Source organism: Cyrtonyx montezumae, unplaced genomic scaffold (assembly GCF_038088225.1).
Source record: "Cyrtonyx montezumae isolate F1298 unplaced genomic scaffold, pur_monq_1.0 scaffold_20, whole genome shotgun sequence".
Lineage (NCBI taxonomy): Eukaryota > Metazoa > Chordata > Aves > Galliformes > Odontophoridae > Cyrtonyx > Cyrtonyx montezumae.
The window spans coordinates 3,911,980-3,933,441 of NW_027071937.1; the positions used below are offsets into that span (position 1 = coordinate 3,911,980).

General features: G+C 40.8%; 1 protein-coding gene across 1 annotated transcript in view; it reads left to right on the plus strand.

Annotated features, from left to right (window-relative positions):
- MED27 (mediator complex subunit 27) overlaps positions 1-21,462 on the plus strand; it is a 78,649-nt gene that overhangs the window by 35,399 nt on the left and 21,788 nt on the right. Inside the window, exon 4 of the mRNA XM_065737493.1 lies at positions 16,053-16,146. Within this exon, the coding sequence (XP_065593565.1) occupies positions 16,053-16,146 (94 nt within the window). The remainder of the gene's footprint in view (positions 1-16,052; positions 16,147-21,462) is intronic.

Sequence of the window (21,462 nt, forward strand, 5' to 3'; positions counted from 1 at the left end):
GCTAGTCCCTGTAAGGTGCGTTGTCACCGCAGTATTAGAAGTTCTGACTTAAGTTACCTTTAAACCAAATGGTGATCTGTAACAGTTTGAAGTTGATCTGGTTCTTCTCAGGGTCAGCAGCAGGGACATTCTGATCCCAAAGCAGAGATGCTTCTGCCGTGATTCAACCCATGTTGTATTAAAGGGAAAAATTCCAAGGTCATAGCACATCATTAAACTTCATCGAACTGAGTTTCATCTAGAGAACAGCTGTACATACAGGTGTCATGTTATTATCTCTGCTTTTCAGACATAGCACGATAGCCAACTAGTCCTTGTCACAGGGATGAAAGACCATGTTGGCAGCAGACGAGTGGCTCACGGAGCTCAGCGGCCGCTGCTGGCAGGCACGCGGGGTGGGGGGCCAAAGCTGCCTGCTGCTTCTTTCTCTGCGTTTTATTTACATGCTGGGGGTTGGGTGGAAGGAACAATCTGCTATTAAGTGAAATAACAGTCTGTCACTTTTTGATATGTAGAGTTTACTAGTTAGTTCTCAATGTAATTTAACTGGAAAAGTAATATCAAAAGTGTTGTTTTGCCAGTGAGGTCAGATCCAGTTATTTACTGGGGCCATAACATCCATCAGTCTTTCCTATTTGCAGTGAAAGATACTTCACCAAGCTGTACTCACCCCAAAAAATGGGGGGAGAATAGTCCTGGTGAACTTTAAATTTTAGTGTAAATTCTAAAACAAAGCACTGATAATGTTTTCTCTTTGTATTCTTTGCTGTTCACTTTGGTTATCCATAATGTTCGGCCTTGACACTGTACAGGTGTTTTGTAATGTGCTGAGATAGCAAGGATGCTGAAGGAAGGAGGATGATGTAGCTGTATTTTTTTTATCTCTTTCCCTCTTTGGTCTGCGGGGTTCTTAAGGTCAGCTGTCTGTTGTTTATGTGCTTTATTAGGGACGTATGTGCTTTCTCTAGATAGGAGCAATTTTGAATACTGGGCCAACACATTTTGTGAGCATCTGAAAACTGAGGGGAAGAAAGGTGATCTGATTTTGTAGTTCTTAGGCAGTGAAAGTGTAATATAGCAGTACACCCTACAACAGATGCCTTCTTGGATTCGGAGCTACTTCTGCATCTCAGAATTCTAGGTTTTTGCATGGCATGTTGTAGTATAATATTAAGTTGACCATGTCTTTTATTCTATAAACCTGATCCAACATTATTAAAACAGTATTCAGGCAGCGGCAGAAAACCTTCTTACAGTGCAGTATATTTGGGATTTGCATTTATGTTTCTCTTGGCACCAGCTCGAGCTGTGTGACTTGAGGGTGAGATTTGAGCTAGAGCCTTGCACTGCTGATGGGAGAGAGCAGCTCCTTAGCACACTGCTGTGGTTCTTAGCACAGTCGGGCCCGGTATGTGCTACATGGGCAGTGGTGGGGCAGGGGTCTCTCCCTGCTTTGTCTTCTCTGCAGGTCCTGCAGTTGTCAGTGCAGTGGCACTGCTCTGAGCAGCCCCTACATGCCACTGCTCAGCTGCAGCACTGCTTAGTTACAGAGCAACTTCTGCACAGCTCAGTGCTGGTGCTTGGGAACTTGGTGCTGAGTCGATACCTTTGCTGTTCTATGCAACTTTAGAAAGATGACTCCTTCAAAAATGTTTAAGCTTGATCTAATCTCCTAATACGTTGATGTATCTGGCAGCAGGAGGCTCTGTAATAATCTTCTTTATTCTGTTAGGCTCGATCAATGCATTTTTTTTGGCTGTAGTTGTATGCTGAATTTCATTTCATTCCGATAAGTACTATACAGCTGCCTGTTTTCTTACTAAGTAATTATAAAAAAACAGCAGGCATTGATCAATGCAGATTGGCCAAAGAAAAGATTTTGTTTAAAACCAAATGTTCCTTGTGATACTCATTAGCAGGATGATTATTTATACCCATGCAAGTACAGGAGACAAAGGTCCTGGGTGTTGCTTTAGCTGCAGTAAATTACTGAGATGCACATTAGTGGTGGTATAAAATTTTACGATGCTTTTTAACACTGAGGGAAAAAGCCATGCAGTTCATTCTCTTTTCAGCAAATAGTCTATCCAACTGCTGTGGAAAAAGAGTGCATGTAATTAAGATTTCATCATTGCTTTGCAGTGTAAAGAGCTTCTCTTACCATTTGCTACGAGTCCTTAAGGACTGATGGCCTCAGCTTGTGTGTCCTGGTTGGGAGCAGCTCTGTGAATGTTTTTCTTGAAGGCATCAGCCCACAGAGGCCTTGGGCTCATTGCTGTTTGTGTTGCACAAACCAGTTCCTCAAATAGTATTGCTCTGGGCGTGACATGTAGCCTCGTGCCACTGAGCACAGTGATTTGAAGTAATTCCCATCTACTTTGCTGGAGATTGACTGGAATGCTTCGTAGCTGGGAGTGAAAAAGCCATATCCTATAGGAAAGTTGGGGCTGTGCACTGTCCTTGATGTGCATGTCCATTTTCTGGCATGTGCACGGATCCAAAGCGGTGTGTAGCCCTCGGTGAACGTTAGTTTCACTGGGAGTTGCAGTTCTGTGGTAAAACAGCACATATCTGACTCTTTGATGTATGTTTGCCTTAAAGGTAGTGTTTGTGTGAGAATTGTGCCGTTAGAAGGTGGCAGTTAATTAAGAAGTTTTTCCACAGCCCCAACCATTACAGGATGCCCTTGCAACCTTTGGAGCAGAACGCTTGGATCACCCTGTGGGGAATCCCTGAATGTTCAGTAAAAGATGAAGATTTTAATGTACTTGTGGTCTTTCATTGTACTAGTTCAACTGCTTGTTTCTGTGTCAAAAACCAGAGCATTCTATCAGTGGTTGGACTAATTAGGCAGTGAAGAACAAGCTAGATAAGAGAGGAAATTTGTGTGAGCTTAATAACGATATCAAAGCTGTTGCCAAAGCTGTGATTTTATCATGTGATTGATTTAACCCCCTTCCTTGGCCAGACTGTTTGATGTGGGGAGGACTAGAGGCTGCTTTGCTGCAGCAGGCAATCAGCTGGAAGAGAATAAATGAAACCAGCCGCTTGCCAAAGTCAGGAAGCATTTCCATATTCATTGGTTGTATATTCCACTGTCAAAGATGACGAGCAAAAAGAGCAGAGCCCTAATAAGGTGGGAGGAGGAGGTCTTTGTAGTGATGGCTTAGCAAAAACAGCATTATTGCATAACTGTGCAGTGTGATGCGATGCGAACAGGTTGTGAATGTATTTATTACTTACGTCATTTCTGTACCTCCCTGTGATTCCAAGCAACCTTCAGCTCTTCGAGGGAAAAACTGAACAGCAGTTCTGTGAGGGCAATGAAAGTGCTTTCAAATGCAATGCATGCTGGTAAGGAGAAGGAGTAAGAAAACTGGAATGTCTTACGTAAGAATAAAGGTGATGAGTGTTACCTGTTTCTTTGTCAATAACTGAAAAAGAAGGCGTTTTCTGAGCAATGGGTGTAGGTGGGAGCTTGGCAGGGGACCAAAGTCAGCTTTACCTGGGGTGTCCTCATCCCCGGGCACCCGGTGGGCACAGCACTGAGCTTGGAGCTGGTCAACCAACCCAGCATCTGAGCTGGAGGAGGACGGAGCATTTTATTGGCAAAGAAAAAGGACACACAGCAGGAGAACTGCTTAGCTGTGTTTTCTTTACTTAGTGTTAAAAATAACTGTTATTACTTTTTAATTTCACTTTAGGGTATTCTCTGGGTACTCACATGTTTACAAGGAACCCTATGGATGGGTTAAATGGAAAAAGCTTGGGTAGTAGATTCTAGCTGATCACCTCACGGCATTATCCTCTAAACATAACCTTCACTTGTAGTAATTTTAAGTATTTTGGTGGAATCTCTTTGCTTGTCCAATTTGTCCAACTGCTGGTAGAAGAAAAAAAAACAAAATGCAACTAATAGTTTCACTGGGGGAAGTTGCTCGGTTTTCATTTGTTTTCAGATGCTGCCCTGCTGTTGTGTTCCTAATGGCTCTTCCTCTTCGCTGTGTAGATTTTTACTTAATAAAATCTTAGCACTGTGATTATTCATGAGTATGTATATGTGGTTTTGAAAACAAGAGTGTTAGTAACGTAGTGCACATTTCTAATTGGATGTGTACGTTCATTATTTTATTTTCCATGTGTCTTATCCTTGCATGGATAACAGGGCATAAACACTGGGCAAGGAAGGCTTTATTAACGTCAGGAGCAGACTCAGATCTCTTTTTTTTTTCTGACTTTTTTTTTTGTTCTTAAAAATTTTGTTTTGGGAAATAAAGTAATACTTTGGTGCAGAGATCATGACTAAAACAGCCAATTGCTCATTTAACCGTTGCTGTTTGCCTGCACACCTTGAAGAAAATGAAATTTGCATTCTGTATATGGTTACTATGCTCTGTTATTGCCTGTAGTGCTTTGTTTCCATCCATCACAGAATACAATTGTGGGATAGTGGTCAGCCTTTTCATTCTCAACCATGTATGTTGAAAAGCACTTGAAGATGCAGAGGTTCCTGAATAAGGTATTGTGGAGCAAATTGCTGTTCTGTTGAGTCACTGCGTGCCTTGGTTTCCCCACTTGGAGTGTATGAATTGCATCTTCTTGGAATGGTGTGGGAGTGTTGAAAGCAACATTTGTACAAAGCTGGGATAAGAGGAGGCATTAAGTGTGAGGGAGGTGCTTGCGTGTAGGGTGGGAGTCTGGATTTTTGTCTTTACAGCCAGCTGATTTCTTACAGAATTCAGAGTCCAGGAGTGACGCTTTGTAAAGAATGAATGACCATATCATTCCTGCTTGTGAGACCTAATAGGAAGCTTTTAACTATCCACTGTCAGTATCCATTCTGAGAAATGCATGCTGATGTATTATTCTGTATCCTTTGTGTTCTTGCCTTTAGGTGTTCATTTCAGTGATGCAAGACAAAGCGCAGGCACGTGAAATAATTACACAGCAAGCTTGGCTGGAGTCTGTCAGTCTGTGTCAAGCTCCCCACATGCCTTCAATCTCATAATTGTTGAGCACTTTTGCTGATTGCTACATTTAATGTTTGGTGTTAAAATCAAATGTGCTGTAGAAGTTGCACAGAATACCTTACTGTTCTTATGTAATTTAAGTCAGAATTTTACAGCTCTGTCCAAAGCAGCACTGTGAAACTTAGCTTCCCTCAAGCCACAAGCAAGCTTTCCTACTTGCCTTTTAAATGCAGATCCTTCTGTTTCATTTTGGCTTTGGGATTTTGACAGTTTCTCAGCAAAGATGATGCCTTTGCTCATGACACATTTGTGCCTTGTAGACAGGTCTAATAAAAAGAGCTTTTTTGTGGAGGACTGAAAGACAAATCCAACTTAGGTCTAATTTTGAGACTCCAGCTACGTAGCTGATGCATAATTTGAAGAGTCATGGTCATAACTAACAGTGCTTTACTGTTATTAGAAATAATACCTAAGTTTGAGCATTTGTTGCTTTTTAACTTTATGATTCAGTCTTAAAGTTTAAAAAAGAAAAGGAAAAATTATTCAGCTGGTTAGGCAAATGTCGCTGAGCTGTGTTGTTGGCAAGTAATCTATTAATTTGCAATTTAGGAAATAATTTGCAGATGATTATCATTGATCCAATGTTTCAGGTGCTGAGCACCTGTCAGGGGGTGGTATTCCTCATCAAAGCATGCTTCTGACAAAGGCATAGCAGATTTCAGAGATCACTGTGTTGTCTGAGGCTTTGATTGGCATTTCAAAGGTGGTCCTGTCAGGCCTTTTTGAAGCAGCAATGTGAGTCAGTGCTTCCCTGTATGCTTTGGTGGGTGAACTGAGGTCTTCTCTCACACAAAACCTGCCCAGGTGGTTGACTTCCCTTTGCCTTCTAACTCTAAAGTATTGCATTTGCATTGTGCTTCTTATGAGCTGTAGTTTACAAAGTGGTCTGTTTTCCACCTGATGGGACAGGTTGCAGGCAGAGCAGCACACCTCAGGAGTAGTGCAGCTGAGGATGTCCCTGTAACTACAGTTCACTTATTTTTACTAGAGCTTTCTTCTTCAGCTTTCCCATCCCTGAGGTTCCTTTTCAGGGTGTGTGAGGTTTGTCTCATGTTGCCAGAAGTACAGAAGTACATGTCAATGCTCTGAATAGCGAATGCAAATTGTGAATGAATGGCGAGGGATTCTGAAGTATCTGCCAGTTCACTGATGCTCAGAAACATCACTGCTTCTGCAGGACATCGCCTTCAACTGGTTGACTCTCAGTAGCTCCATGTTAGCTAATTAATCATGTAATTTGCTGTCATGTTGCTAGGTGAACCTGCATTGTGGTAGCAGCGTGACTTTGAGATAATAGTTTCCAAGTGATGGAGGTATCTGTAATAGCCCTGGTCTCCGTCATTGGCTTCAGCTTTCCTCCTGTTGTTATTAGGGAAACCTCTGATTAAAGGTTATTCTTCATGAAAGTTCTGCCTGCCCATACAGGAAGTTTTTAACTCTATGTGTTGATGTAACCAACTCCCATTCACTTCTTTACATAGAACACTTTCAATTAAAACGCCACAGTAATATTTCGATATGTTATTCATGCCTGTAGCATCAAACTTAGCTAACTTCCACTCTGATGAACCAACTGGTTCATAACTGCATTTAGTTTTGATTTATGCTGTCTTTTAGATTCTTTCCAGAAAAAATACAGAGCTGTCTGCTTGGTGGAGCACTTTGGAGGATTCAACTTGGAGGTTTTATCATTACCAAATCTGTAAGTTGGGCAGTGCAGCTTCGTAATGAGAGCAGCCATCACACACAAAAAAAAAATAGAGAAAGGAGAATATAAACTGTTTTTAAAACAAAGAAAACAGAAGTAACCTTGCTTTAAAATACATAATTTGTCTCAGTATTTAAAATTTTGTCTGTGTGCTGGAAGTGTCTTCAGTCAGTGTAAAAAAAATCTAATTAAATGTTCTCCTGATAGTGCTTCACGGCTGACCCTCTCTTCAGTGGAGCATCTTATTAGAATAATAAACCACTCCCCGCTGGGAGATGCTGCTGCTGACAGACAGGCCAGACGCTTTGGCTGCTGATTAGAAAAGGTTGGTTGGGCTCATATTGTCTTCAGATGCTGCCAGAGACCCTTTACTGGCCCCACTGCAGCAGCACTGTGAGGTGCAGTGTGGTTGGGCTGGCTCTCTTTGCTCCCCAGCTCACAGTGCAGTGGGCAGCATGTTAGTGCAGCCGTCGGTGCTCATCAATGTATTTAATATCAGTGTATTTCATAATGCAGTTCCTAATAATGACACTTCTTGCTAGCACTGAAGGCAGTTGTTCTAAGGGGAGGTATTTTCCTTCAGATACGTTCATCGTGAGCACTGATGTATGTTTTGCTTTCTGGGGAAGCTGTGCAGGTAAGGCAGGGGGATGCAGAAGCCGTGCTTCCTGCAGCACAGCCTCAGCTTCAGGTCAGGCTCATCCCTGCCCTGCCTGTTGAGCACAGCAGAGCAGTGCAGGCAGACCGTGGCTTCTAGCAGTAAAGAAGCTGCTGTGAACATCAGGCTGCTGTGATCTCCTCTGTGGTTGCACGCTGATCCTTGTGTGGGAGGGGAAATAACCTCACATGAGGTGGAACCTGATTACAGGAGTGGGAAGGTAGCCAGAAAGGCACAGTGTGATTGCAGAGAGTTGCTTTGCTGCGCTGTGGGGGCTGGATTTGGGGAGCCCAAGGGTTACTGCTGCCGTAATCCGTTCCCTTTAGCGGCCTCTGTTGTTTACTTCTGCAGGATGGTGGTGGAATTAAGGGGAATTTCGTTTTTCAGAGTACTTATGGGAATTGGTTCCCCTCCTTGCTGACTTTCAGTGAGCCCTGTGAAAATCCCAACCTAAGGAAGCCTGATTGGCTAAAAAGTCACATTGGAGGAAAAGGTGATGAAAGATGTGAGTTTTAGAAAGCAGGATTCAGAAGGGCTTCTCTCCACCGAGTGTTTGTATGGGAGACTCTTGAATGTATAAATACCTGATTGTACTTATTAAATGCAGGTTTTGTACCCGAAGGGTGGAAAGATGCCCTTGAGGAAGTCATGTGATAAACCTCTGAGTTTTAAGAGAGATTTTCCATTTCAGTATTAGTGCAAAAAGACTGAAATACTTGGTGAAAGCCTGATCTTGAAGTGAAAAATCAGGATTAATCAAGAAAACTTAGAAAACAGGTGATCATAAAACTTGCAAGAGATACTTGGTAAAAGTTCATAGAACAGATTGATTGCAATGGGTTGCACAAATCGTTTGTTGGAGTATTTCATACTTTTTTCATCCCCCTTCCCCTCCCACCCCCCTCCATGGGAGACCTGTTTATGAGCCACCAAACTTTATTTTAACTGCCTCTTCTGTTCAATGGCTTCTCATGTTTGTCTTGACATCTGAAAACCTAACAGGTTTTCCGTGCTTGAACCTCCCACCTGCCAAGCTTTCTCCTCTTGGTGCCTTGATATTTTTTCATTATTTTTGTTTATTTATTTGAGTAAGTATAAACAGATGTGTATTTAGGTGTGTATGTGGTACGCACACAAATATGCCTTCTCTTGACTCTGCTTCCTAGTGCTCCCACTGTGTACTCCAAAATCCTGTTCTACAGGAATAGTCTAATTCTGAAGTAAGGAACTGAGCAGTGCAATATAATGCATCACTACGGGGACTTCAGTGAAATTGCAGAAGACGGATTTCGAATGTCTTCATGTCTATGATTTTGTTTTGCTTTGCTTTTTCTCTTGACTAATACGCTCCTTCAGGCGTTCTGTTTATCTGAGTGTCCTTACATGTTAGCATGATTATGAGCTTTAGAAATCTGCTTCCACAGTGCAGCTAGCATCCAGTACAGGTTCTAAGGTAATAGTGCTAGAGTAAAACTCTTTCATCGGAGTTGATGCATGCTCATGCCTGCATCAGGTGCTGACATGGCAGAGACATTAAGTTTCCTTCAGTTTTGGCTACAAATGGAGTAACATATGGTAAGGATGAGGAAATCTACTGAAACAGATTTTCAGAGTACTGAGCCATTCTGAATATAAAGAATGTTTAAAAACCAGAGAGTACTGCCTGTATGCCGTCAGCATCTGATTTAAGTAGGGGACACTTTGAAGCAGGAGATGTCAGGGCTGTGGTAACTAAACCAGTGCAAACAAAACCTGTGCTAAGGAATGCTCTGCTGTGCTCTCCTGCCCTGATACTGCTAGACATTCGTCGGAGGATTATATCCTCACCTGTGCAGTTTTGGTTGCCTTCACTAAGATCAGGGATTGATGCATGTAACGTAAGTGACTGCCGAGATCTCCCCCTTCCAGCAGTGCTGGCAAGTAACAGTGCTTAGAAAGGTGTAATTGTGCAGAATGTATTATGTTTTCTATTCATCAGTCGATCAGCTCAGAAGTAAAATCTCACTAGTTGTGATAGGTACAGAATACGTAATAGGTATCAGGCATTATCTGTTGCTTTTCATAAAAGCAGGTAAGTACTGTCATTTCCCCTCTGTTGAGGGAGATATAAAGTTCAAAAAAAAGTGAGAAGATAGTGCTATTGAAATAATGCTTCAATAGCAGAGCTGAAAATAATGTATTATAAAATACTGGCTTAGAAAAGAAAAAAAAAGGCAGCATGGAATAATGTGTAGCATCAGGATCCCATCACGTATTCAGCCCAAAGAAGGGAAGCCCTCCCTTTTTGTTTAGGAGCCTGGCAAGACAGGTGAGCCAAAAACCACTTCAGCCTGTAAGCTTTTTTACGAGCAGGACTAACACGATGTTTGACAAAGCACTGCCCAGTGTTTACTGTACGTCCACAAGTCCCAGTCTGCTCTCCCTCTCTCCCAGTGCTCCATGGTTGATGTGGAAGTGCAGGACATGATCTTGCACTGCGGTGCACATCCAAGAAGCCTGAGATGAACTCTAAGCTACGAGGGCAGGAGGGGGTGGGCATTGCCCATCTCTCTGCTGTGGTGAGTGCAGTTTGTGCTGACAGGTTTTTGTGAAGGCCAGCTGGATCTCTTGGCCCAAGTTAATCCTAAGGACTAATGACATAGCTTTACTGTGTGGAAGCTTGATTGTGTGTGTGCAAATTTCAGCTAATGGGTGGGACACAAATTGCTTGGCAAGTTACAAGAACCATCTTTGTAGATAAATGTTCGTGTAATAGTTCTGATTCTTACCCAGGCCCTGGAAAATTACTGCTGTTAGCATTTAATGTTGCTTGTGGAGCAACATCTACTTTCTCGAACAAGAAGAAATAAGCGATGCATATGTGCTGTGAAGCATTGCTTCTGGAATTGTTATTACTGATGTTAGGAGGGCTGTTTTTCCTCTTGAGGTGCATATAAGGGAGTTAATGATGTTTTTCATAAAGCACACGGTCTAGTAACAAGCCCAGACAAGATTCTGGTGATGACTGTAAAGCAGATGCATGCTTATTTTGTTAACCAGCCTTCACACATTGCAATATCTGTATTCGTCTCTTGATTACTACTGTGCATTTAAGGCATTTTGAAGAACATTCTACATAAGTACCAGGAAAGCTTATTTCAACCATCTGGTGAAATGTCTATGGGAATTTGACAGCAAGGTCTCTGTAATTTGAGGTTTTCCTTATTAGAGTTGCACTACTTAAGATGATACACTGCAATCCGATGTTGTGAACAGAAGTCTATTTGCTCTTTCTTCAAAACCACATGAAACAGAGCTCTGACAAAATGTATTTATTATTTATTTTCAAAGAGGTGTTCTTATTTAGCTTAACATGTGGATGTCCAGAGTCTGGTTCAGGGCAGGTTTGCATTTTGTAAGTATTCAGCATGAGAAACCTGCCTGGATTTGTAGCATCGCTGTCACTTCTTACTTTTGAGGAAGTTCCTTATGTGCTTACACCTCATCCCTTATCAGCAGATTCTCAGTGGCACTGAATAATGCAGAATTGTTGGTTGAGTAAACAAGGAAGTATTACCAAGTAGCATATTTCGCAGTAAAACAATGTTTTAATGTTGTAATGAAATGACACCAGTGTGCAGCATTCCTGTCCTGGGAGCTTTGATCCCCGCAGGAATTGTGCAGGCACAGGGCTGAATCATGACACTGGTTTACATTTAAAGTGTTTCCTATCTTTTTAAACCAGATCAGCTCTTTGATTCAGCTCTCCTAGCACAGTGTGGTTGAGGGGGCTGGCATGTGTCAGTGCCTTATGTCACTATTGGTGCTGGAGACTGGAAATTGTTGAATCACAGCCTCAGGTTTTGAAATGCCTTTGCGAGTCCAATCCTTAAACACTGTCTTAGTTTCTAGAGATCTGTCCAAACTGCTCTGTGTGCTTTTCTAAGTGCTGTACTAGTTTGGCCTTTCCTGAGCGCAGATGGTTAAGGACTGGATGCTGCTCTCCATGCATATGCTTTTGAAGCAGATCGCCCCATGTTTATATGTAAACACTTACAGACTATTTGGGCACATAACATGACTTAATCTTTTGCATCCACTCAGTAATGAAATGTCATTCTTTTGTGACCAGAATAAGATTCCTAGCACAGCTGAAACCAAGCTAACTTGTTGAAATCAGTGGCAAGCTGCCTTCTCTCAGGTCTGGGACTGAATCCTTGTGCTTTCAGATGCATGCTGTCTCACTTCCCTATATTTCAGCTGGGTTGGGCATGAGTTGTTGTCCAGGATATCTTAGCAAATTTGCTCTTTCCAATCCATGGAGAGGAGCCTGGCTGGAGTCCTCACCAACAGAAACTCTTAAGCTTCGATGAGAGAGGAGAAACCACTATAGCAGTTAGTTCAGAGGGTGAGAGCCTGGTGGCACAGCTCTGAGACAAGGCAACCCGACTGGGCATTTTTTAGCTGGAGAAGGTGGTCAAAACAGGCAAATGCCTGTGGTGCTTGTGTCAGCAAACATGGGCACTTTTAGAGTTTCTAGATAGAAAGAGCAAGAGGCTGAAATAGCAACTGATCAACTGAGGAATTTGGGGAAAGAGGCAGAAATTTCCAGGTTGGTCTATAGATACCGTGGGTTGTGACAGCTGCCTAATGAGATGTCTTGAGGCGTGATGTTGCTTTCTCAGCGTGAGAGTTGTCGAATTCCTTTTCATGCTCTTCACTGCCTACCCAAGCAGGAAGTGTCATTTCACAATAGCTGGCAGAGGTCACTGTTTTAATAGCTATTGTTAATTGATGCTTCTCAAAAGCCTTCTATCAACTTGAATTTGCTACCTGTGGAGACTAGCTCAGCAGGCGGCCGAATCAAATTAAAACTTTAATTCTGTGGTTAATAGATCACGCCAGAACTGTGACTGTATGTTCTAAAATACAGTATCGGTCAGTTTGTCTGAAAGCTATTTACCCTCTTTATGAAATTATTGGCTCTGATGTCAACAGGAGCAAAAAACCTTCCCCAGAAGTCTGGGAGTAAGTAGGTGCGGTGCTAGGAAGTGATGCAGTGTATGTTGAGTTTCCCCTTTTGCTGTGCAGAGTACCACGAGTCACAGATTGAGCAGAATGAAGAGCTGCTCTTCATCCCATGCACTGTTTTTTCCACCGAGCGATTCAGGAACGGTGAAGCTCCGTTGTATTGCAGACATCTGTCTGACTCCCTCCACAATCATTTAGCAAAAAGTTCTTCTTTTGGAGGATCTCCTCCAAAATAGGTTACAAACACCTATATTTCTAAGTTTTAAAGGGAAATATTGAGTGGAAAAATGAACAGCATGCGAGTGAAATACTGTGTGGGATAAATGCTATTTAAATCTTGTCTGAGCTGCTAAACATCACACTAACGTTGGATCGCTGGATCTGATCCAGTAATAATAAAAAAAAATAAAGAATAAAAAAAACAGAGAGAGAGAGAGAGGTCACATTAGAGAACCAAGCCATCTGTCCAGTACGGCATTGAAAGGCATTTTATAATGAATTAGTTCTCCCTATTACTGTGTTACAGGGGGCCTAGGTGTGAATCAAAGAGTGTCTGTCTGCAAAGATAGTTCCTGTATTATTTTTATGTTGTCAACCTGATGTTTCAGCATGAAACATCTCATCTGGCTTGCATAGCTAATTAGTCCACTAATACCAGTATTTTATAATTGGCTTCATAAGTTTTTTCTGCCAGTTCCAGGCATTATTCTTGTAATACGGACTAAAGGATTTACACACATGGCTATTGCTAAGTTTTCAAAGAATAGCTCTTTTGCTTTGTTCTAGCATTGTTTTATCTTGTACGTTCATAACAAAAAAAGCTTTATTTGGAGGATAGCATTCAGAATTTGTTCCAGTCTTTGCTGGTGTTCCTGGGGTAGATTGGTGCATTTGACCTCTGCAGTATTAATATAGCATGTTTATCCAAAAGGCTACACTACTGCATTAAAATGGAAATAACGATTTATAGTGTTGACAGCCTTGGAGGATCTCTGATGTCAGGTCTCATCTTACTGGACAGGGTTCAGTTGCACATTCAGATGCATACAGCTGATTGGTACTATTTATCATTTCTAAAATAAAGATTTTCTGTTCAGAAATAATTTTAAAACCTCCTTAAGAACCATGAATCTATGTCATGAGGGAGGGAGGGATGAGGAAAATGGGATGATGAAGTTTGTACAAACCTGCTATTAAAGCTTCTTTAGAAATCCTGTCACTGACCAGTAAAATTACATTAGATGGGTATGGTCTTTTGCAGTCTGACTTCAGGCCTGTTGGAGCATCCTTCGTCTCTCTGGACACTCTTTTGAACTCTTTGTACATGAAAGAACAGCTGTTTTAGGGTGAGAGGGGAATTTACTGCCATATAATTTCAGCTTGCGTGTAATTCTGAGAGTTCAGTGTGTTTTTTTCTTAAGCTGAAGATATGCCTAACGTTTCAGCAAATCTATTTCCACGTGCTTTTTCCTGCTCTGTTACTACTTGTGTCTGCAAATGCTCATTCCAACCAGCGTCTTTTCTAAGTAGGAGAGTACTGAGACATGGTGAGTACATTGGAAGTGCTCATAGCAGAAGTAAAATTAAACTTTTCTCTGTCCTTAAGTGCTACATTTCTCTGATAGTCTGTGAGAAGTTTTGTAACATAAATAGGAGCTGTCATATTTTTGAGCTGTAGCTTGCTGGATAGAGATGTGTAAATTGTGACTTTGCTTATTTTGGCACTAAATTAATGCATTTCAGTTCTGCAAAATAAGTTACAGGCAGCAGCTCAGGTTGGAAAAGACCTTCAAGATCATCAAGTCCAACCTCAACGTAGCCATGCTTTGCAGGGTGTTTTACCTGATCTCCTCTCTGAAGAGCACGGCTCTTTGCCATGTGTTAGGTTGTATGTATTTGAGGCCATCATGCTAATTCAGTAACTACATGTGAATCTTTGAGGAGCCCTTCTGGTCTGATGCATCCTCTGGAAATGCTGACGGCTGCTTTGAAATAAAGGTAAAAGGCTCATGGATTTTCTCTGAGATTCTCTTGATTGAGAAGGGAAGGAAATAGCCACTTGTTGGGTTGGACCCCATGGCTGCTGTGCCTTGCCAAAGTAACATGAATTTCTGTTGGTTATTTTTTGTTGGGTTGGTTTTCTTGGATTGGTTTCCTTGAGCATTAGAAAACCAATCCCAAACCCCAATATCTTAGTAACCAGCTTCTGGTAGAACTGAACACTGGGTTAACCTGAACAGTAGTCTTCAGAAGAATTCTCTTTTGTATCAGCTTTTGACTTAATTGCATAGCTTTATGGGTTTACTTCAGGGCAGGACTGGTGGCAACCCCAGAGCTCCCAGTTCTGCCTCACACCAGCCTCAGAAAAGGCTCAGAAAAGAGAATCAAGGATCTCTTTCTCCTCCTCAGGTAACACGTGATGGCAGTTGGCTTTGAGCATAGCTTGAAGGCATGCAGTCAAGACAGGTTTTACATTTAAAAATCATCAGGACTAAGAGGGAGTTGAAGAATTAATCACCTCCATCCAACATAGATCGTGTTTTCAGAGGATAAATACACATGACCACTGGGGTTTTTGAGAGATACAAGCAGATAAAATACCAGAGTGCAGAGTGTTGATTCTGTGGTTTAAAATTACTTGATTTTCTTCATCTTTAATGCATGTAGGCTTTGTCTTTTGTTTTATGATGTACAACTTCGTATTTTATTTGATTTTAAATTATCACCCAAAACTCAGAAAATTTAAATTCTGTGATAATTTGCATTAAAATGTCCAAGGCTGTGAGGCATGTTCCTAACCATATCCTAATTGAGAAATGCAGAGTTTCTTTTCACCAGCTTCTCAGTCAGACATCCCCATCCGCACACAAGGGATTTGGGATTCAGTAATGTTTAAAATTAGGCGTGTACTGTTGGATGTGTAGATTACTCATCCTGAAGCATTTGTATGTCTCCTTGTTCACCACGCTAAGAAGGATCTTGGTTTGTGGATATTTTGGCTGCTTATTAGCAAACAAGCTGTTAATGAGTCATTCAAATGAATGGGGAAACTTTTCTGCTCCACTAGAAGTGCAGATGAAGGTTTTAAGGCAGCTTTGCATGGTGGGAGAGGTTTTGCTGAGTTTTATCATTCCATGAGTGCTGTGAGAAAGCAGGCCACCTTGATCTGGGTGTCCTGTAACACTGATGGGCAAAACATCCCTGGGGAGCTTGCCTGACAAATTCTGTCCTGTTTAGTTTCAAACATTTGCAGGCTTTCATGTTACATAATAAAGGATATCTGGCTCAATTTAAAAATGCTTTGCAAAAATACTTTTCTCTTAAACAAAAGCCCGTATTTACTTATATCCTACCTTCTGGTTTTTGAAAATGCTGTGCATTTTAATATTTTATTATCTTTATTGAAGTGGTAAGTATGTGCAACATCCACCTGGGTGTAGCTCATAGTTTGCATGTATTCAAGGTCTGTCAATTCCTTTTTATTCTCGTACTTTAATTTTGATCGTAGTTGCCATCTTGTATGTACCAAAGATAATTAAAATAAATTAAAATAATTCAAGGAAATCCTGTGGACATTAAAAATAAGTAAAAACCTGTGGGTCTGTGACAAGGGGCATGTGTGTAATTCTGTTGTGTTCTTTGGCAGGTACGTTGATGATGTGATCAATCGCATTGACAGGATGTTCCCTGAGATGTCTATCCAGCTCTCCCGGCCCAACGGAACCTCGGCAATGCTGCTGGTGAGTTGGGTCGTTCAGTCCTTTCACATGGATTTTTTAAGGGATTGAATTGCTATTTCTGAAAGGCAGGCTATTAAAGATTATTTTTTTTTCCCCAGAAACATGCCGTTCTTCATTTGACCCAGCTGTGTAAGATCTCTTTCGCTTTTAGGCAAATAGATGATAAAAAGAATTTCACCTTTACATGTTTTTTATCGTTAAGTAAGATTGTAGAAATGTGAATGTGAACTCAGATACTCTGTTTTTCAACAGTCTTGGCAATAAGTGTATCTCAATCATGATAATTAAGAAAAAGAAGTGGCAGGAGGAAGAGAGAAATCGTATTGGTTTCCTTTGTCTAAATTTGTTCAAATTGCTCTTGGTCCAGTGAATTTCTGTTCTATGATGAAGTCAGGAATTTGCCTTTGAAGTAAATGAGCAGTAAAGGCTGGATTATAGATAAACAAGTCCAATACATTCGACTTACTTCTGCCTGACCAAGCAGGATTTCATTCCAGAAGAGCCTATTGTTCACATCAATTTTCACAGGCAGCTGTTGTGCTTATGGCAGGAGAGGAATCTGTAAAGTTTTTACTCGAGGACAGCAACACAGAAAGAGGGTTGAACTCTTAAAGCATGGCACTTGGAAGCTGATTCTTCTGTGGCCAAATAAAAGACAGAAGACTCATCTTTTGACAGCTTTTAAATGAAAGTGGAAAGTATTCTATATCCAAGTGAAAATCTGGGACTGAGTCAGTCTTTTCTGTCACAGATCATTCATTGCAACTTCCTCTTGCATTTTCCCTTCTCACATAGGCTGCTACGAGAGGCTACAGTGTGCGCGTGAGTGTAGCTGGATAGTGAAAGGAATGTGAAAGTCAGATATTTTGGCACAACAGCTTCTTTGAATCAAGAATTTCTATTTTTTTTAGTGTTCATTGAATTGAATACTCCCTTATTTATAGATTTTCTTTCTTCTGAGTTTCTAATAATGTCTCAATAATAAGTATAGCAGTGAATACGTTCTATTTTAATTAATCAATTCTTTAACGTCTGACTGTTAACTTTCTTAAGCAGTCCAAAATTTGCTAGAGATTAACTGAGCCAGAGGTTAAAATGTACAGCTGGCTTCCACTGGCATTAAATCATTTAATCTGCAATTGTTGGATTCACCAAGTGGAACAACATATTCCATAAAAGAATTGAATTCATCAGTGCAGTCCTAAGAAGCTCTAAGTTGTGGAAGCTTTTGCATTTGCTGTTAAGCTGACTTTATGTTTAACTATTTCACTGTAGAAAAAATCTTATTTTACTTCTATATTTGGAAACCATTTCCATTCTCTTAAGAGTCCCTCTCTGCACCTAGTAGTTTCCTCCCGATTCTGATGTCTTTTTGAGGTCAGAAAACATGTGATGCTTTTCAAGAACTGGGCACAACTAGGGAATTTTTTAAGTTATCTTGGATACAACTGGTTGGGTGCAAGGTGTGTTGGAAAAAAGGTAACTGTTAAAGAAGCCTCATTTGCAATTAGTCATAACTTACTGAATAATGTTAGTCTCTCAATCAAGGACATTATTGTTGCTACAAGACAACAGTCCTGTATTGAACCAGTGGATTGCTTATTTTCCTCGGATCAGAGATCAAAACCACTGTTTTTAAAGTATTTTTGCATGTGATTTTGTGATGGGTTTATCATTTTTTCTTTTAGGCAGGTTTTCCTTCTTTCCCATCTGTCTCAGTTGATGTTGCCAATATGGCACTTTCCATCTGGCTCCGACTGCTGCAGAAGCTTTTGCTGTTTTCAGCCACAAATCTCTCAGCAAAAGGTGCTGCAGGATGGGCAGTGTGAAGAGCACCTCCCCCAGAAGAAGGGAGGTTTCTGCAGAACTTGTCATTTCTCACTCTGAACTCATCCCAAGTTAGATGTGGAGTTGCTCGCCCGCAGCAGTGATTTACCATAATACCAAAGGATTCAGATGATGCTTGTTTTGTTAAAGTATTTCATGACCATACAATTAGTCCAAAGATAATTAACCAACCATCGTCGGAACCATTTTTATTTGTGTACTGTTTGTATCATATCTGCCATTACTTCTGAAGATCTTTACCACAGAGGTATCATTGTTATATTAAGACATCTTTAAGTCCAATCCTTTGGTTTGCCAGAAACACACATTATTCATCATCAAAGGCACTGATAAGCAGGATATATATTTTAAGAATGTGCAAACTATTGGAAGGAGGTGGGGAAGAAAGATAAGGGCGTGCCTGCGAGATTCGTTGAAACTTCAGAATAACTGGAAAGAGCCTCAAAATCATCTTCAGGAAAAGATGATCTAATTCAGAAAATTTCAGCCCCAAACTGATTGGTGCCCACCTTCGTGCGCACATGGAAATCGAGTGACGTCCTTAGCTGTAGTGGTGGGGCTTTCAGAGTCTGCTAGAGGGGTAATTACCAGCTGTGGGAGCTGCAGGTCTGAGTCCCAGTGCTGGTAACCTCTGCATGAAGCTGAGCTCTCCCTCAGCAGGGTGCAGCTCTTCAGTAAGCCGAGAACTTCAAGGGAGGGGGGCAGAAAGTATTCCTGTGAGCACAAATGCTGTGCCTTGAAAGGTTTCTGCCTCCTGGTCCTTCGAGGTTGCTGCTTCCTCCAGACAATAAGGAGATTTTTGTGTTTTAGATTTATACACAGCAATTGTACCTCATTAGTCTGGATTTATGCTGCACAGACCAAACACATAAATAATTGAAACCTTTCAGAGCTGTGTGAAATGCTCAACTGACTTTAAAAGCAGTTTACCATTTCAAGGTGCTGTTTAATCCCAATCTTCAGTAGTGATTTTTCTATTAATCTTTTAATCGCGCTATGCATAAAAAAGACTAAACATAGAATTATTTCTGCTTTAATAACAGTGTTATGCAAAATTAATTTGCAGCAGCAGCAGAGGGAACTGAGGCCTTCTTAAGATTTTTTGTGAGATTTTGTTGGTCAGTTGCCAGGAGCTGTAAAGAGAGAAACCTCATCTCGTGTTAAGAAAACACAAATAGATTTTTAATTAATGAAAAAGGCCTATTTTTTTTTATGGTATTAAATAGTTAGTCATCTTCCTAGATAGACTTTATTTCTAACGAAGTATCTGCATATGCAACAATTGTGTGGCTGTTTCACGTGCCTTATTTCTGTTACCAGCATTAAGACTATTTTTTCTGGTGTGGCACTTGTAATTCCTGAGTACAATTCATTCCTTTGGTATCAGAAGTATTTTACAACGTGGTACATATTAGCCCTAAACGGACTTCTTCAGGCCATGCAAACGTAGCCACTTCTGCTCATCTTGATCCAGAAGCCACTTGGTCTTCAAGTATCTTCATCTCCCCAGTGTTTGTAAAGCTATGTACAGGCACTGCTCTCCAAGTTAGGAACACCAGGTAAATATTTTTACAAATAATGAATCTCCTTCTGTATTTTGAGCTGTTTCTTAAGCATCATGCTACGTGTAATTAACTCTCCATTGGAAAAGTTGTTTCTGCCTTAAGCAAAGCTCATTTCAAAAACTGCCATTTCTTGTTTTCATGTTATCTTACAAACTTTCTGATGTTGAAGACATTTTATGCATTTATACAGACGCCTGCAATTTTAGTGGATCTTGCCTATAAAAACATGAAACATTTTTACACAATTTCTGTTTGTTCTCAGTGAAATCAGACACATTTTGCATTTCAACTTTTAAATCTTGTTCCAAGCATTTTAAACAGTGTGTTTGTATGGATGTGGGCTGTATTAATTGCAAATAGGCTAGACATCTGTTCACTAAATCTGAATAATTTCTTATGTCTGAATTTTGTTCATCAGAGTTTCACATGAAATCGTGATTTTCTGGGGGGAAAATACTTTCAGACATTGATTTGTTTGTCCATTAAAAGGGACCCCAACTGATAGTTGTTCAAGGCAACCCGGTCTTGGGAGAAGCTGAAAAATTGGGGGAGGGAAATAGTGACCTGAAGTTAGAAGAAGCATTGTTGCAGTTTTATGTTCTACAAGACCAGATGCCATTTTCATCTCTGAAAAATGTATGCTGTGCTGTAATTTAGAATAGGAAGAGACAAAGTCCATTTTGCCATCCCTAGCAGTGCTGGTCCAGCATCACGGATCCACGTTTGTGCCTGGCTGCTGGCACAACACCATTGAGTGGCAGTTTGTTTGCTTTATTAGCAGAATGTGCCATGGTATTAAAGGAGAGCTTCACCAGCTTGTTGTCCTTAATACGGCAAAATCATTTAAATCCTTTATGTTAACTTGTTATCGTGCGCTATTGCAATTGGATTAGATTAATGAAAGGTAAATTCCAGCCCTTACATTAAAATAAGGAGGAAAAAGAAAAAAAGAGAAAAACTTCCTTGTAAAGCACCTAATTGGTACGTTTGTTTATTTAGACTCTAATAGCTTAATTGCATCTTATCTTGCTATTTACAAATAGGCATCATTAAAGAATAATGAGCATGTGAGGGGAAGTGCAGCTCTGATACTAGCAGCAAATGAGACTCAGGGAGAAGAAAGCTAGCTGAAGGGTTTTGGAGGGGTGAGGCTGATTTATGTAGTGAATACAAAACCTCCTATTTCAGTATATATAAATAGGATTTCCAGCCATTCTAGTGATTAGTAAGATAGATGTAGGAGTGGGAGGAAAGGCTTCTGACAGGCTGTACCAGGAGGAGCAGGTGCCTGGCCTTTTGCTGCAAATGTGTACAGCTTGGTTGCTTGTCTGCTTTGATGTTGCCTTGTTCTTTTGAAAGGTGAATAGAAACCTTGTACAAATTCATGATCCTTTCTATACTAGCAGGGAGGTACCCCGGTAACTGAAAATAACATTTTCTTTCTTCTAGCTCTGCAATGCAGAGCATCTGCAGTTCGGATCAGCAGCAGATTCCCTGGGATGCTGAGGGGAAATCTGGAGCTCTGGGAATCTTCTGCAAAGTGTCGGAGCTCGGTGTTGCCAGCACGCTTTCTCCTAATATTAAACTTTCAGAAAAATCTGAAGGAAGTGTTTGTTAATGCATTTTTTAAAATCATTTATAAAATGGCCTTTCATTTGCTATCCATTCCAGTGAAGAGGCAAAACTAAGGGGTGTGTTGCAAGCGGTTTCTTCCAGGTAGGATTCTGGCATGGCAAATGGATTTTGATCCTTTTCATTTAATAGATTAATTTTGGCCCTGGTACTGACTCATTTGGAAAGGTATCTCTTTCTTCTCCGATTGGTGAGCGATGCAAACTGGGAACGTTTTTAGCAGTCTTACAAGAAATTATCTGAAGCATTTTTACTGATTATTCTGTTTCCC